This window comes from Scyliorhinus canicula, chromosome 3, assembly GCF_902713615.1.
Source record: "Scyliorhinus canicula chromosome 3, sScyCan1.1, whole genome shotgun sequence".
NCBI lineage: Eukaryota > Metazoa > Chordata > Chondrichthyes > Carcharhiniformes > Scyliorhinidae > Scyliorhinus > Scyliorhinus canicula.
Window position 1 is genome coordinate 165,275,525 of NC_052148.1, and position 15,559 is coordinate 165,291,083.

At 47.2% G+C, this 15,559-nt stretch overlaps 1 protein-coding gene across 1 annotated transcript in view; it reads left to right on the forward strand.

Moving 5' to 3' along the window:
• Window positions 1–850: 850 nt before the first annotated feature.
• The window catches only part of wdr1 (WD repeat domain 1), a 76,550-nt gene continuing 61,841 nt past the window's right edge, over window positions 851–15,559 (forward strand). The window contains exons 1-3 of the mRNA XM_038791650.1: window positions 851–1,136; window positions 7,078–7,199; window positions 7,286–7,376. Of these exons, the coding sequence (XP_038647578.1) occupies window positions 1,121–1,136; window positions 7,078–7,199; window positions 7,286–7,376 (229 nt within the window). The 5' untranslated portion in view covers window positions 851–1,120. The remainder of the gene's footprint in view (window positions 1,137–7,077; window positions 7,200–7,285; window positions 7,377–15,559) is intronic.

Here is a 15,559-nt window from a genome sequence, read left to right on the forward strand (position 1 = left end):
GGGTTTCACCCAAACCTCTCCCGACTGTATCCTAAGTTGCAACATGCCACAATCATTCATCACCTCAGGCTTATAGAATCTATACACTGCAGAGGGAGGTCTTCAGCCCATTGAGTCTGCACCCATCCTCCAAAAGAGCACTTTACCTTGGCCATGAAGACACGGGCTTGCTGAACTACACTGGCTCCCAATCAACCAATGCCCTGATTTTAAAATTCTCACCCGCTGAACCTCTTCACCCTATAACCTGCTGCCCTATTACCCTCCCAGAACAGTGTTCCAACAACTCTGGACTCTTCTACACGCCCCACCCCTGACAGCTGTCCCTTCAGCTATCTACATCCGAAGCTGGAGAATTGTCTTTGCAAGCCTCGTCGCCTCCCTACTCCTTCAAAACATTCCTTAAAAAGTTACTCCTTTTGCCTCAGCTTTTGGTCAAGTATCCGAAGTCTGATGATGAAGCGCCTTGTTGAATGCAGTTTATAAGTGCATGTTACTGAAGAACGCATGTCTGTTACTCGTCTGGCAAAGAGCCCCAGAAAAGTTCTATTGCATAAAAAGCGAGGCGGTGCGGCGAGATTTTGTTTCCCACTTCTTAGAACTGCCATCCCCGTTAAGCTGCAACAAGTCAGCACCTGGGAACTACTCTTCCACCGCCAGCTCGAGTTGGGCCACAGGTACAGTCTCCCCAGTCGCCCCGCCCCCGCCCGCTAGGGCCAATGGGCAGCAGCCAGACCTTCCCCCTTCCCCCCGCCTCTGCGTGGCCGCCACCGCAGTGCGCGCTGACGTCAGCCGCTCTACGTCAAGCCATGGAGGAGGAGGTGGTTAGCGCTCGGGCTCAGAGCCGCGGCTGCTGGAGCGGCTTTGACTATATTTGGTCAAAGCGGCGAGGCAGTGAGGGAGCGAGCGCCTGTTTCCGGGTTGCAGCGCTCACAGCCTCCGCCCTGTCTGTGAATCCTGCAAGGGAAGGCGGCCGTGTCCGGGTAAGGCGGTTGTGTTCAGCGTTACCGACCGACCGATTGACTGACTGACCAACCAAGCCAGCAGCAGCAGCCACCGCCGCGCTCTCTCTGCCTTGTGTGTACCGACTGCCGGTGTGCTTGCAGCCCAGCCCGCGGAGATGCCTCACGCACTGTGTAAGTATTTGCAGGCGGGCACTCCCGCCCGGCCCGGGGTCTGTCTCCAGCGACGCTTACGAACAGCGGAGGCTTCAGGTGGGGGGGAGATAATAGGGGTGAGGCTGACCCTGGCCCGTGTCCCAATGCTGGGCCCGGGGTTCCCAGCAGAGAAAGGCAACCGTGAGGATGGAACCTCACCCGCCTGTCTCTCTCTGCGGGTTTACCCATTTCCTTCCTCCTTTTCCCCCTGGTTTTAAACTGGTTCAAACTTGACAGTGCATTCCAGCCGCCGCTGGGTTTATGCTCATTCAGGAGTAACCAAAAAAAGGGCGTATCTTTTGGATTGGTCAGCGAATTCAATACATTGGAATTAGAGAGTTAACAAGTGGCCTCTTTTACCTGTTCGCTTTTGCAACCTGAAATGTATCCGGTGAAGACCCATCTCCCGCGAATAGTTACATATTTGAGTGTTTTATTCAACACAGAATTTAAGATTGCTTCTCATTCCCCCCTCCCTCCAAACAGATTAAAGTTCAGAACCACCTAATCTTCATAAACACACTTTCTGTACTGTTGTTTGATTTCTATTTTGACTGAAGGTTACCAGTAGACTGCAATTAAATACTTTAAACCTTTTGGACAATCGGTGACATAATTCAGGAACTATTCATTTTCGCGTAAAACCACCACGAGAATGTTTCAAACTGTTGAATCGTGTTTCCTTTTGCTAATTGGAGTGTTATTTTGTAACCATTACTTCTGTTACTTTCATTTATGTTGTTTCAATAAGTGTTTTTCAACTTGCAAATCACTTCTGGTAGTCCATAAAACTTTTCTGTCACATGCACTAGAATTATAAGATCATGTTTGCAATAATTTTAATAAAGACTGGGAACATGTAAGAAAAATTCTAATTGACTTAAAAGTACCAACTCGTAATTGTAAACACTTTTACGCAATATGCAAGCATTTATTTTGCCATAGGTCTGATGAGTGATAATTTAACTTGGATAATTATTGCTGGTACATTATTTAAGCTATTGCTTAAAAGTTGTATCATGTCGCCATAATGAGCCACCATTGAGTGAGATTATGATGTTTGCATCATTGCTGGACTCTGTAACTTGAATGCCTCGCCAAAACACCACCCCTGCGGGTTTTACAGGTCCAAGCAGGCAACCCACTAACTAGAGAGAGCAAGTATATGCTGTCTTAAGCCCCCTGTGATTTTTTTTTTACAATTTGAAAATACCAAAACTATTCATTGTAGATATTGTGTCGCATCTGTTCTGCCCTCTTGTAAATGTTACTACTTGGAGTATATTTCTGTTTTTCTTTAATTACTATCAGCAATGAACTGTATTCATCATGTCTTATCTCCTAAATTGCATTTCATGTTTTTTGATATACTGTTGAATTCAATTTCTTTTGGAAGTAAGTTTTGTCATTAGTCTTTTGTGCACACTAAGTTATTTATGTTTGAAGAACAGGAAATCCTAAATGAGGGTCTGTGGGTTCATCACTAGCCCATATAAGCAATGTTCTTCTAGTCTTGCATTACTTGGCTAGTACTGTATCCATATATAACCTCTAATACAATGGGCACTGATCTTCAATAATATAAATGATTTCAAAAGTTCAAATATAGTGCATCTTGCACTTTTAGTTTTCAGACTTGGGAAATAGCAGACTATCTGTATGGAAATATTTCAATAGGAGCATTCACACCCAACCCGAAAGAATCAATAAGAAAGTTTCCAAAAAGAAAGGCATTGGATAAGCATACAGTACGTGGACACAAAATACAGATACTGTATCATCCATGTTGTGTAACTGCTATGTCTACGGTGGATACCTGTCTTCAAGCAGTCATCAGCATATTTGGTACCCCCTGTATACAAGTAGCAAATCACTATGGTGGGAGCATTGGGATAGCGAGTCCGTATTCTCTTTGTGATCATAATTTGTCACCAAGTTATTCTGCTTATAACCACGCTAATGTTGAGTTAGTGAGCAAACGTTCCCTCCAGCCATGAGTATATATAATATATATACTTTTACATAACTACCAGGGGCCTTTCCATTTCCAGGTGGATATATATTCCAAAGTGTGTTGCATGCATAGCCCTTTGGTATTGCGTAATTTTAGAAAATTACTGCCTTTCATGCCTTGAGGACATCCTAGTGATTTACAGCCAATTAAGAGCTTTGAAGTGTATTCACTAATGTAGAAAATGTGCACACAAAGCTCAAAATTGGTGAAGAATGAAATGACCAGATATGTTGATTGAGGAATAAATGTTGTCCAGAAGAACTCCTATTTTTTAAATAATGCCATGCAATATTTTACACTCCAGGAACATGGGATCTTTTTAAATGTTTATTTGTTGGCATTTTCAATTTTCTTTACAAGAAAATCGCATCAAACAAACAAAGCAGATGGCTACAGGTATCAATTAACAATTTACATCATAAAACAATAATCATTACATAATTGGGAATAAATAAGACGAGATAAATCGGACAAAACTCTCGACAGGTTTCTTCCACGGATAAATGCACTCATCTGCACCCAAACAGGATACAGGCAACATTATGAAGTGCTTCGAAAGGTTAATCATGGCACGAACCAACTCCAGCCTCCCGCATTGCCTTGATCCACTACAGTTCGCCTACCGCTGCAACAGGTCCACAACAGACGCCATCTCCATGACCCTGCACTCTACCCTGGAACACCTAGATAACAAAGACACCTATGTCAGACTCCTATTTATCGACTACAGCTCAGCCTTCAACGCCATAATTCCTACGAGACTCATCTCCAAACTCTGTGGACTTGGCCTCGGCTCCTCCCTCTGTGACTGGATCCTGAACTTTCTAACCCACAGGCCACAATCAGTAAAGATAGGCAACAATACCTCCTCCATGATCATCCTCAACACCAGTTCCCCACAAGGCTGTGTCCTCAGCCCCCTACTATGCTTATACACAGATGACTGTGTGGCCAAATACACCTCCAACTCGATTTTCTCTTGACCAACAACAGGAACAAGACCACAGATCCAGAGGCTGGAAAGTCAACCCAACACCTGGCCTCGGGAGTCAGGATTAAATGTGCTCCATCAAGCTGCCCGGCCTCCAGTTCGAGATTCCTGAAACGTGGCAGCTAGTTCTTAAATTTGTCTGGGAACTTTCTGCCACCTCAGCTCCTCGTCGGTTCCCTTTTGCCACCCCGCCCCCTTTTTTGTTTGGATGGGATGACAGGCCATGCAACATGAACTCAACCGTGCGGAGGTGGGCTTCCACCAGAGATTTGGCTCTCTGCTACAAGAACCGCCTCATGCTCTGCCACTGCCTCCATATCGACGCCTTGCAACTCTTAACATTGGGCTTCAACTAGCCTGCACCCAACTAACCTGCACCCTAATGCCGTGCACTGCAGAGCCAAGTCTATCAGATGGATCACCTTTATCGCTAGCAATCATCATCTTTCAAAAGCAACTCCGCCATGAAGGATCAGGCTCCACCCCAATTCCCTCCAGCCGCCACAAATCAATTAAGTTTAAAGCATACTATCTCAGCTGAAGTGCTTAAACATTGATCAAGAAGTAATAGCCATGTAAACTTAAAGACAAGAAAAGAGATGTGTACAAGTATAAAAACAAAAACTTGGATGAACAGAACTGGAGCTTGTGGAAAATACAGCCACTCCCACAGGTGCATCATATGATCCAGGGGTCTTGGTCTAATATCTCCTCTGAAAGATATCAGCTGTGACAATGCAGCACACTATAATTTCTACACTGAGCTATCAGCCGAGATTGTGTGCTCCAAGTTTATGAAGTGGTCCCTGAATCCACCAACCCCAAATGCGGGAGTGCCATCACTTGAGCTACAGCTGATAAACAACTTGAGGGAAATGAAATTGCAAACTTGGGAAGTCTTCACTAAATCATGGAATTTAGATGCTTGCATTTGTGTAGTGGCTTATGTCTGTACAGAGAAAGTGGCATGGTTGTACAGTAGTTAGCACTGCTGCCTCACGGCGCCGAGGAATGTTTGCACATTCTCCCCATGTCTGCATGCTCACCCCCACAACCCAAAGATGGGTTTGGGGGACGTGTATTGCGATGGATAGAAAACTGGTTGGCAGAAAGGAAAAGAAGAGGAATTATCAGATACTTTTCAAATTGACAGGCAGTAACTAGTGGGGTGCCACAGGAATCGGTGCTGGAATCCCAGCCATTGTATTAACGATTTGGATGAAGGAACAAAATTTAACATCTCAATGTTTGCAGGTGGTACCAAGTTGGGTGGAAGGGTGAACAGTGACAAGGATGTGGCGACCCTTCAGCATGATCTGGAGAGGTTGGGCAAGTCGGCAAATGAATGGCAAATACAGTTTAATTTGGCTATTGTGTTGGACAATCAGCTGTGATCGTGATGAATGGCAGAACAGGATCGAAGGGCTGAATGGCCGCCTCCTATACATAGATACATTCAGCCCATCGAGTCTGCACCGGCTCTTGAAAGAGCACCCTACCCCCCTATCCAAGGTCAACACCTCCAGCCTATCCCCATTACCCAGTAACCCCACCCAATACTAAGGGCAATTTTGGACACTAAGGGCAATTTATCATGGCCAATCCACCTAACCCGCACATCTTTGGATGGTGGGAGGAAACCGGAGCACCCGGAGGAAACCCACGCACACACGGGGAGGATGTGCAGACTCCGCACAGATAGTGACCCAAGCCGGAATCGAACCTGGGACCCTGGAGCTGTGAAGCGATTGTGCTATCCACAAGGCTACCGTGCTGCCCTATCTTCTATGTGCAGGGTAGATGGATTGGCCACACTAAATGTTTCCCTTAATTGGAAAAAGTTTTTTTTAAAGAGTTCTGTACAGTGCTTCATGCAGTGAAATGTTCAAATATTTTGAACTAAATCTCTAATTGTAGTGAGTTAATGTTTTTGTGCTGTTGGCTGGAGGAGGGATGTTGCTAAAGACATCAGGTGAACACCTTTTATTCAAACAATGTTTTTGAAAACAAGAGAAGCAAGTGGGACCTTTGTTTTTTCTGAAGGATGGTGCCTATGACCATGTAGCATTCCTTTGGATTTAATCTTTAATAATCTTTATTAATGTCACAAGTAGACTTGCATTAACCCTGCAATGCAGTTACTGTGCAAAGCCCCTAGTCGCCACATTCCGTTGCCTGTTCGGGTACACTGAGAATTCAGAATGTCCAAATCACCTAACTGCACATCTTTCAGGACTTGTAGGGGGAAACCCATGCAGACACGGAAAGAACATGCAGACTCCGCACAGATAGTGACCCAAGCGGGAATCAAATCCCGGTTCCTGGCGCTGTGAAGCAACTGTGCTACCGTGCCCATTTATTACCCATGCTGCCAACAATGTTCTTATCTAGAGAAAATGGTGATATCAACCTAACCAAACATAAACCAGTTGATAGTTTTCCAAACACTGTTACCGTTCTTGCAAAATCTATTCCACAGAACATAAAAGGCCTTGAAGTATCTGAATGCAGGATTTTGAATTGAGTTAAATTTCAGTACTGGCTAACTGAAATAAATGTACAGCTGAAAATTTATAATAGTGTTCAAAAATGATAGTTGGTCATGTAAGCAGGAGACATGCCCAGCTACATAGGTGTATAATTATGCAGTTTCATTATTCAAAAGAGTTCTTATTGTCTCCCTTGCTTCTGCGAGCTTTTTAAAAATTTGTTTTGTGACAAAGACCTTGGCTTCTGGAATAAATAAAAATTAGCATCAATTACCAAATATTTCATATGAAAAATTGAGGTGATATTCTTGGCATTTTGGATCTGGGAAAGATTTGATTTGCACATTTTACTTTTAATTTTGACATATTATTGCAGAACTTTAAGATGCTGCGTTTTCTCAGTTTTTTTTCCTTATTTCTCAACAGGTAAAGTGTTTGCTAGCCTCCCTCTAGTCGAAAGAGGTGCTTCAAAGGTCCTTGGAGGTGATCCAAAAGGAATCAACTTTCTTTATACCAATAACAAAAGTGTCATCATAAGGAACATTGATGTAATACTGTTTCAAAAACTTTTTAAATTTCCCAGTATGCATATTTTAAAAATTCAGAACGTCTAAAAATGTTTTCCTTGTTTCAGAATCCGGAAATTGCTGATGTATATACTGAGCATGCTCATCAAGTTCAGGTTGCCCAATATGCACCTAGTGGATATTACATAGCCTCAGGAGGTATGTCAGTTAGATGTACTCAACGCTGTTTGTTATATGCTGCAGCAAGAATTTCTGGTACTGTTTTTTGACATTTACTACGGTCAATCTGCTTGTCAAAGGAATAGGTGGTATTTTTTAATGCTGACTCTAGTCTTGGTAAGTCCAAAGATGTGCAGGTTATGTGGATAGGCCATGATCCATGCCTGGGGATATGGTGGGGGAATGTTCCTTCAGAGGGCTGGTGCAGGTTTGATGGACCGAATGGCCTCCTTCTGCATTGCATGGATTCCAAAGATTCTTCAATTGAAAAGAAAGCTCATAGCTGGGCTACCTCTTATCATCCTATAATTCCCAAGTTTCTCATTCTAAATGTCTATTGACCAAAGCATGCTGTAGCTAATAGTTCTTTTGCCTTTGGCAATGTTTTGCAGAGACGGCAGAAAGTTTGATACTGCTATACAATATCAGATAATAGTCTGCTTTGTGACTTTTAATTACTAAATTAATTGCTTGTGACACAGAGTTTGTTTCCTGGAGTGAAGATGGCATAATCTTTCACATCATAAACAATCTAGAATTAAAAGTCTAACGATGACCATGAAAGCATTGTCGATTGTCCTTAAAAACCCATTTGGTTTACTCATGCCCCTGAGGGAAGGAAATTTGCCATCCTTACCTGGTCTGGCTGTGAGTCCAGACCCACAGCAATAGAGGGACAATAAATGCTGGCCCAGCCAGGAACACCCACATCCTATTAACAAATTAAAAACTACTTTGGGCTTTGCAGGTGTGGTGTTAGAACAGAGTTGAAGGAAGAAATGTGACCGATACTTTTAAATTTTTTTTAACATAGAAAATCGTTATAGATTCTGACAGTGGAAAAATTGATGTTGACCTGTTCAGGCACTGCTCACAGGAGGAAATATAAATATTCTTTCCTGTTTTACTATTTCATTTTATCACTCATTTTGTGTGTGACTGCTCTGTCACCTTATGCTGCATGTATTTCACTTCGGCACATTAAATCATTCAGAAAGCCTTGTGGGATAAGCAGTAGTGCCTCATTGGGTGAATGTTTATTAAATGACCCTTCAACTCGGAGGGAAGAGTGCTCAATGATCTTGGATGTAGAATCTTTTCCTCTAATGCATTCAAAGTAAATGTAAAGTGCTGGGTTTTTTTTTTTGTTTTGCATTCACATAACATATCCATGGTTTTTGAGTCAACTTAATTAAGTTGTACTTTAAGTTGCTAAATACTACTGCCACTGCTGAGGTGGTGAACGGTGTCCTGATGATGCGGCTGCTTTGTCCGAGATGCTGTTGAGTCTTTTGAATGTTAGTGCGGTGGCACCCATCCAGTCCCCCATCCAGTCAAATGGAGAGCATTCCATCACATTCCTGACTTGCACCAGGTGGTGGGTTGACCTGAAAAGACAGAAGTTGAGTTATTTGCCTGAAAATTCCCAGCATCTGATCTGCTTTGCAGCCCCACCCCCCCCCCCTCCACCTGCCCAGCAATTAACAGTAACCAACTCTCCAAAATGCAGAATGAACAAACCCCAGCTTTTATGGAACCCATCACTGGTCTCCCTAAGAGCAAATTTCACCTCCATGGCTAACAACTCCAACAGGTCCCCCCCCCGCCATACACGGGCACAGGGTGGAGAAGCTGACCTCCACCCTCCAAAACCGCTTCGGGCAGGGCCCCTCCTACATCTCTCACAGATATCCTCTTCCCACCCCCCCAAAAATCTGGCTCATCCTCGACTTTGCCAGGTACGCCCTGTTCGCCACCTTCAGCTGTATCAGCCTCAGCCTCGCACATGAAGTCGAGGCATTCACCCTCCATAGCACCTCACACGACAATCCTTCCTCCAACGCTGACCCCAACTTCTCCCACTTAACCCTAACCCCCCCTCTATGGATACTTTATCCTCCAAAATCCTTCCAGAAATAGCCGAGACTCTCGCTCGTCAGACTTTGAGACCTTGTTCCCTGACTTTTTTGAACTTTTTGAGCGCTGGAGTGAAAAACAATAGCACTCTAGATCTGAATCCATACAGAGTTGTATGGATTAAGGAGCAGAAGGGAGCGAAAACAGGCGAAGAAGGGGCTGAACAAAGGTGGTGTGGAAGCTCAAGTGGGAGGAAAGATGGCCGATGAACGGACCACGGAAAGGACGGTCCAGACAGCACTGGACAGCATGCTGCAGGTCATGAAAGAGAGCTTCGCAGCACTGAAGCGGGATAATTTGGAACCGCTCCAGAAAGCGGTGGAGCGACTTGACCAGAGGCTGGATGCTCAGGATAAGAAGGTCCAGGCACTAGAGAAGACAGTGGAAGATCAGGCGGATTTCCAAACGGTAGCGGACGTGGACATTAGTAAGTTGAAGGAGCAACAATCAAGGCTGATGGACAAGCTGGATATGGCAGGGGTTAAGTTACAAGGGGTTGTTGCGGCGGGGGGGGGGGGGGGGGGGGAGAAAGAAAGAGAGGGAAAGAGGAGAGATGATCTGCTGACGAGGGAGGGCACTGAACGAGGTAACGGAAGGGGTCGGGTGTGGGAGCTGCCAAGAGGCAGACCAGGGGAGGCGCGGCAAATGGGCGGGGGTGGGCTCAAGAAGGGGGATGGCTGATCGGCGTAGGGGGGGCAGGGTGCCCTCCAACCAGGCTGATCACCTGGAATGTTAAAGGACTAAACGGTCCGGTCAACAGGGCACGTATGTTTGTGCACTTACGGGCTCTGAAGGAGGATGTAATGTTGCTGCAGGAGACACATTTGAAAGTGGCGGACCAGTTTAGATTACGGAAGGGTTGGGTTAGCCAGGTCTTCCATTCGGGGCTTGACACTAAGACCAGAGGGGTCGCGATCCTGATTAACAAACGGGTAAAATTTGAGGCGGACAGCACAGTTGAGGATGGGGGTGGTAGATTTCTCATGGTCCGGGGCAAGCTTAAGGGGGTGGTACTAGTGAATGTTTACGCTCCAAACTGGGATGATGTAGATGTCATCAAAAGGCTGCTGGGGAAAATCCCCGACTTGGATTCGCACAAGTTGATTATGGGTGGGGACATTAACACAGTCCTTGACGCCGACCTGGACCGGTCGTGCTCCAGAACGGGCAATGTCCCAGCAATGGCAAGAGAACTGAGAGGGTTCATGGAACAAATGAGGGGGGGTAGACCCCTGGTGAATCAGCCGGCCGACGGGGAAGGAGTTCTCGTTCTATTCACATGTTCACTCTCATATTGACTTCTTTATTATGAGTAGGGACTTTTTGGAGGGGGTGAGGAATGAAGAATACTCGGCGATCACTATTTTGGACCATGCTCCACATTGGGTCAACCTGCTGGTCTGCAAAGAAAGTTACCAGTGCCCACAATGGAGGTCAGAGGTGGGATTGTTGGCAGAGGAGAGGGTGTGTGAGAGAGTGGGGAAATGCATGCAGGACTACTTGCAGGTCAACGATACAGGGGAAGTCTCGGCAGCGGTGCTCTGGGAGGCGCTGAAGGCAGTGGTGAGAGGGGAACTGATCTCAATCCGAGCCCATAGGGACAGAACGGAAAGGGCAGAGATAGACTGGTGCAGGAGATGAAACGGACGGATAGGGAATATGCGGAGTCCCCGAGGCAGAGCTACTTAGGGAACGACGGAGACTGCAGGCGGAGCTGGGGGCGCTATCCACTGGGAAGGCCGTAGAGCAGCTCAAAGGCCACGGGCGTGGTGTATGAGTATGGGGAGAAAGCCAGCAGAATGCTCTCACAGCAATTTAGGAAGAGGGAGGCGGCCAGGGAAATAGGGACGGTAGTGGATGGGGCAGGGAACCGGGTGGGAGACCCGTCAGGATTGAACAGGGTATTCGGGGACTTTTACAGTGAGCTGTATACCTCGGAACCCCCCACGGGGCCGGAGGGTATGAGGCACTTATTAGATGGGCTGACCTTCTCAAAGGTGGGAAGGGGGATGGCAGAGGGGCTGGGGGCCCCGATTAGAGCTGAAGATGTACTGGGGGGCCTGAAGGCCATGCAGTCGGGTAAAGCCCCGGGGCCGGACGGGTATCCAGTGGAGTTCTACAAAACGTTTGCGGGTATACTAGGGCCGGTGCTGGTTAGTGTGTATAACGAGGTGAGAGACAATGGGGTGCTACCCTCGATGATGACGCAAGCCACCGTCTCGCTGATATTAAAACGGGATAAGGATCCGGAAGTTTGTGGGTCCTATAGGCCAATCTCCCTGATTAATGTAGACGCTAAACTGCTGGTCAAGATCCTGGCATCCAGAATCAAAGACTGTGTACCGGACGTGATTGTGGAGGACCAAACGGGGTTTATTAAGGGCAGGCAGCTGGTAGCCAATCTAAGAAGGCTACTCAATGTGATTATGATGCCCCCGGAGGGCAGAGAGGTGGAGGTAGTGGTGGCAATGGATGCCAAAAAGGTTTTTGACCGGGTGGTGTGGGACTATTTATGGGAGGTGCTGGGATGGTTTGGGTTTGGAGAAGGCTTTGTGAACTGGGTTAAACTGCTATATCAGGCCCTGGAGGCTAGTGTAAGGACGAACAGGACGACATCTGAGTATTTTAGACTACGCCGCGGAACAAGACAGGGATGCCCCCTCTCTCCACTGCTGTTTGCGTTGGCCATAAAACCGTTAGCACAGGGCTAAATCGCTGGCTTTGAAAGCAGGCCAGCAGCACTGTTCGATTCCCGTAACAGCCTCCCCGAACAGGCGCCAGAATGTGGCGACTAGGGGCTTTTCACAGTAACTTCATTGAAGCCTACTTGTGACAATAAGCGATTTTCATTTCATTTCATTTCAATTGCTCTGACAGCGGCAAGGGGATGGAAGGGAATGGTCAAGGGGGATAGAACACAAGGTCTCGCTTTACGCGGATGACCTGCTTTGGTATGTGTCAGATCCAGTGGCAGGGATGGACGGGATTATGGAAATCCTTGGGGAATTTGGCCGGTTTTCGGGCTACAAGTTGAACATGGCAAAAAGCGAGATGTTTGTGGTGCAGGCGAGGGGTCAGGAGAATAGGCTGAGGGAGCTACCATTGAGTCTGGCTGGGGAAAGTTTAGGTATCTGAAAAATTGAAAAAAAATTGAAAATCACTTATTGTCACGAGTAGGCTTCAATGAAGTTACTGTGAAAAGCCCCTAGTCGCCACATTCCGGCACCTGTCCGGGGAGGCTGGTACGGGAATCGAACCGTGCTGCTGGCCTGCTTGGTCTGATTTAAAAGCCAGCGATTTAGCCTGGTGAGCTAAACCAGCCCCTTCCAGGGATACAAGTGGCACGTGCCTGGGGTAAGATGCATAAGTTGAACTTGTCCAGGCTGGTGGAGCAAATGAGGAGCGAGTTTTGGAGGTGGGATGTACTCTCAGTCACTGGAGGGGAGAGTGCAGACAGTGAAAATGACGATCCTCCCGAGATTCCTGTTTATTTTTCAGTGTCTCCCTATTTTCATTCCGCGGTCCTTCTTTAAAAGAATCAATAAAATCATCCTGGGGTTTGTTTGGGCGGGGAAGTCCCCGCGGGTAAAGAGGGGGATGCTGGAACGGAACCGTAGCAAGGGGGGACTGGCGTTGCCGAACCTCAGCAACTACTACTGGGCGGCTAACATAGCCATGATAAGGAAATGGATGGTGGGTACGGGGTTGGTTTGGGAGCAGGTGGAGGCTGCTTCATGCAGGGGCACCAGCTTGGCAGCCCTGGTCACAGCTCCCCTGCCGCTCCCGCCGGCCAGGTACTCCACCAGCCCTGTAGTGGTGGCGGCTCTGCGGATTTGCGGCCAATGGAGGAAGCATGCGGGGGAAGTGGGAGCGTCAGTCGGTCCCCAATATGTGATAACCACCGATTTGTCCCGGGGAAGATGGATGGTGGGTTTTGAGCGTGGCAGAGGGCGGGGGTGGGAAGGATGGCGACTTGTTCCTGGAAGGGAGCTCCGCGAACATGAGGGCGCTGGAGGAGAAGTTCGGGCTGGTGAGGGGGAATGACTTTCGGTACTTGCAGGTGCGGGATTTCGTACGTAGACGGGTCCCGTCCTTTCCACGCCTTCCATCAAGGAGGCTCCAGGACAGGGTAGTTTCCAGGGGTGAGGTAGGAGAGGGGAGAGTCTCGGATATTTATAAGGAGCTTATGGGAGTGGAGGACACAGACCGAGGAACTGAAACTCAAGTGGGAGGATGAGCTTGGGGAGTTGGAGGGAGGCGTATGGGCAGACGCTCTGCGGAGGGTAAATGCAACTGCAACATGTGCCAGGCTCGGCCTGATTCAGTTCAAGGTAGTTCACCGGGCCCACATGACGGTGTCCCGGATGAGCAAATTCTTTGGGCTAGAGGACAAGTGTGCTAGATGTGGGGAGGACCAGCGAACCATGTCCACATGTTCTGGGTGTGTCCAAAACTCAAGGGATACTGGCAGGGATTTGCGGACGTCATATCCCGGGTACTGAAAACAAGGGTGACGATGAGTCCAGAGGTGGCAATTTCTGGGATGTCGGAAGACCCGGGAGTCCAGGAGGGGATAGAGGCCGATGTTGTGGCCTTTGCTTTCCTGATAGCCCGGCGACGAATACTGTTGGCCTGGAGGTACTCAAAGCCCCCAAGGACCGAAGTATGGCTGGCAGACATGGCAAGCTTTCTCGGCTTGGAAAAAAATCAAGTTCGCCTTACGAGGATCACTATCGGGATTCTCCCGGAGGTGGCAACCGTTCATCGACTTCTTCGGGGGAAACTAATCGTCAGCGGGGGGTAGAATAGTGTAGAGTAGGGGGAAGAATAGGCGGGTCTATTTGCGAGAGTGGTACTGTTATTTGCACTATGTTTTTTGTAATTGGTATCTGCACACTAATGTATATTGTTACTGTTTACAATGCCAAAAATACCTCAATAAAATTGTCTGCTTTAAAAAAAAAGAAATAGCTGAGACGACTCCCCTCAACGACCCACCCCCTCCCCCACCCAGCTGACAGCACTTCCTCAAACAATGAAGAGGCCGGCACTATTGGGAGATCGGGGAAAACCTTCCTCGCAAGGTCCCGCACCTGTTTTTACGGAAACACTTCTCCCAACCAATCCCTCCCCGGGACAATTCAAACTTCTCTCTCAGCTCCTCCAAGCTCGCAAAACCGCCTTCCCAGAAACAATCCCTGGAACCCCACATTCATCCTCCATGGTTAAAATCCGTGATTTCCCCTGATTTGGCACCCGGACCCCCTCCCAACCTAAACTGCCTCCAAATCGACAGTGTGGCCGTGACTGGACTCACCGATACTTCCTTGGAGCCAACCAGTTGCGGCGCCTGTAATTCCGAGCCCTACATGAACCCATCTCCATTCTTCCCCACAAAGCCTGTCTCCCTATTCCATCCCTGAACTTTCTCTGAATTCAGGAAGCCTAACCCCCTGCCCCTACTGCCATCCCCTCTGCAGCACCACCTTCCCCGCCAATACAAATGAAGAGATCAGCCTATCCACCCATGATAAAAAGACCGGCAGGCACTGAAACAAAACAAAATAGTGGTAGAATGTTCATCTTCACAGCCTGTACCCGCCTGCCAGAGAGAGAGGAAGATTACCCCATCTCGACAAATCAGCCTTCACCCTCCCCATCAAACTGGAGACAGAGAGATTGAGACAGAAAGGAAAAGCATTTAAGTTTTTAAAATATCAAACCCATTAACACCTGCAGGGTGAGATTTGATATTGAAAATAGGTTTCACTACCAGTGCTGTTCATTGGTAGTAATTAGCTCCTTGCACCATCATTAAAATCTCTCCGTTAATCCAGGCTGTCGAATAAGTTTGGACTTTAAATGGCAATCAAACACGCTCCTTGCCTTAGACTGGCTCTGATTTTCTTTGGAAAGGTTTAGTTTATCTACTAAGTGCAGTAGCATTATGCTGTTTAATGCATTTCAGTGGTAAGCCAGTGACAAAGATTCTATTTCCATAAAGCACTTCAAGCAGCAACCTTTAGTTTTCCATGTTGAATTTAACATCTGTCAGGAAATTGCTAGAATTTCTACTTGAAGATAAGGTAGACTTGTAAACAGATAGAGTTAGTTAACTTTGTGGATGGGCAAGGAAGGAGTGAGCAGGGGGAAAGGGATCCAAGAAGGGGGAGAAGAGAGGTGACCCAACCCTGAACACGGGTGACGTAGGGGAGAGGGGCCAAAAGGGTACAGGGGTAAGGGAG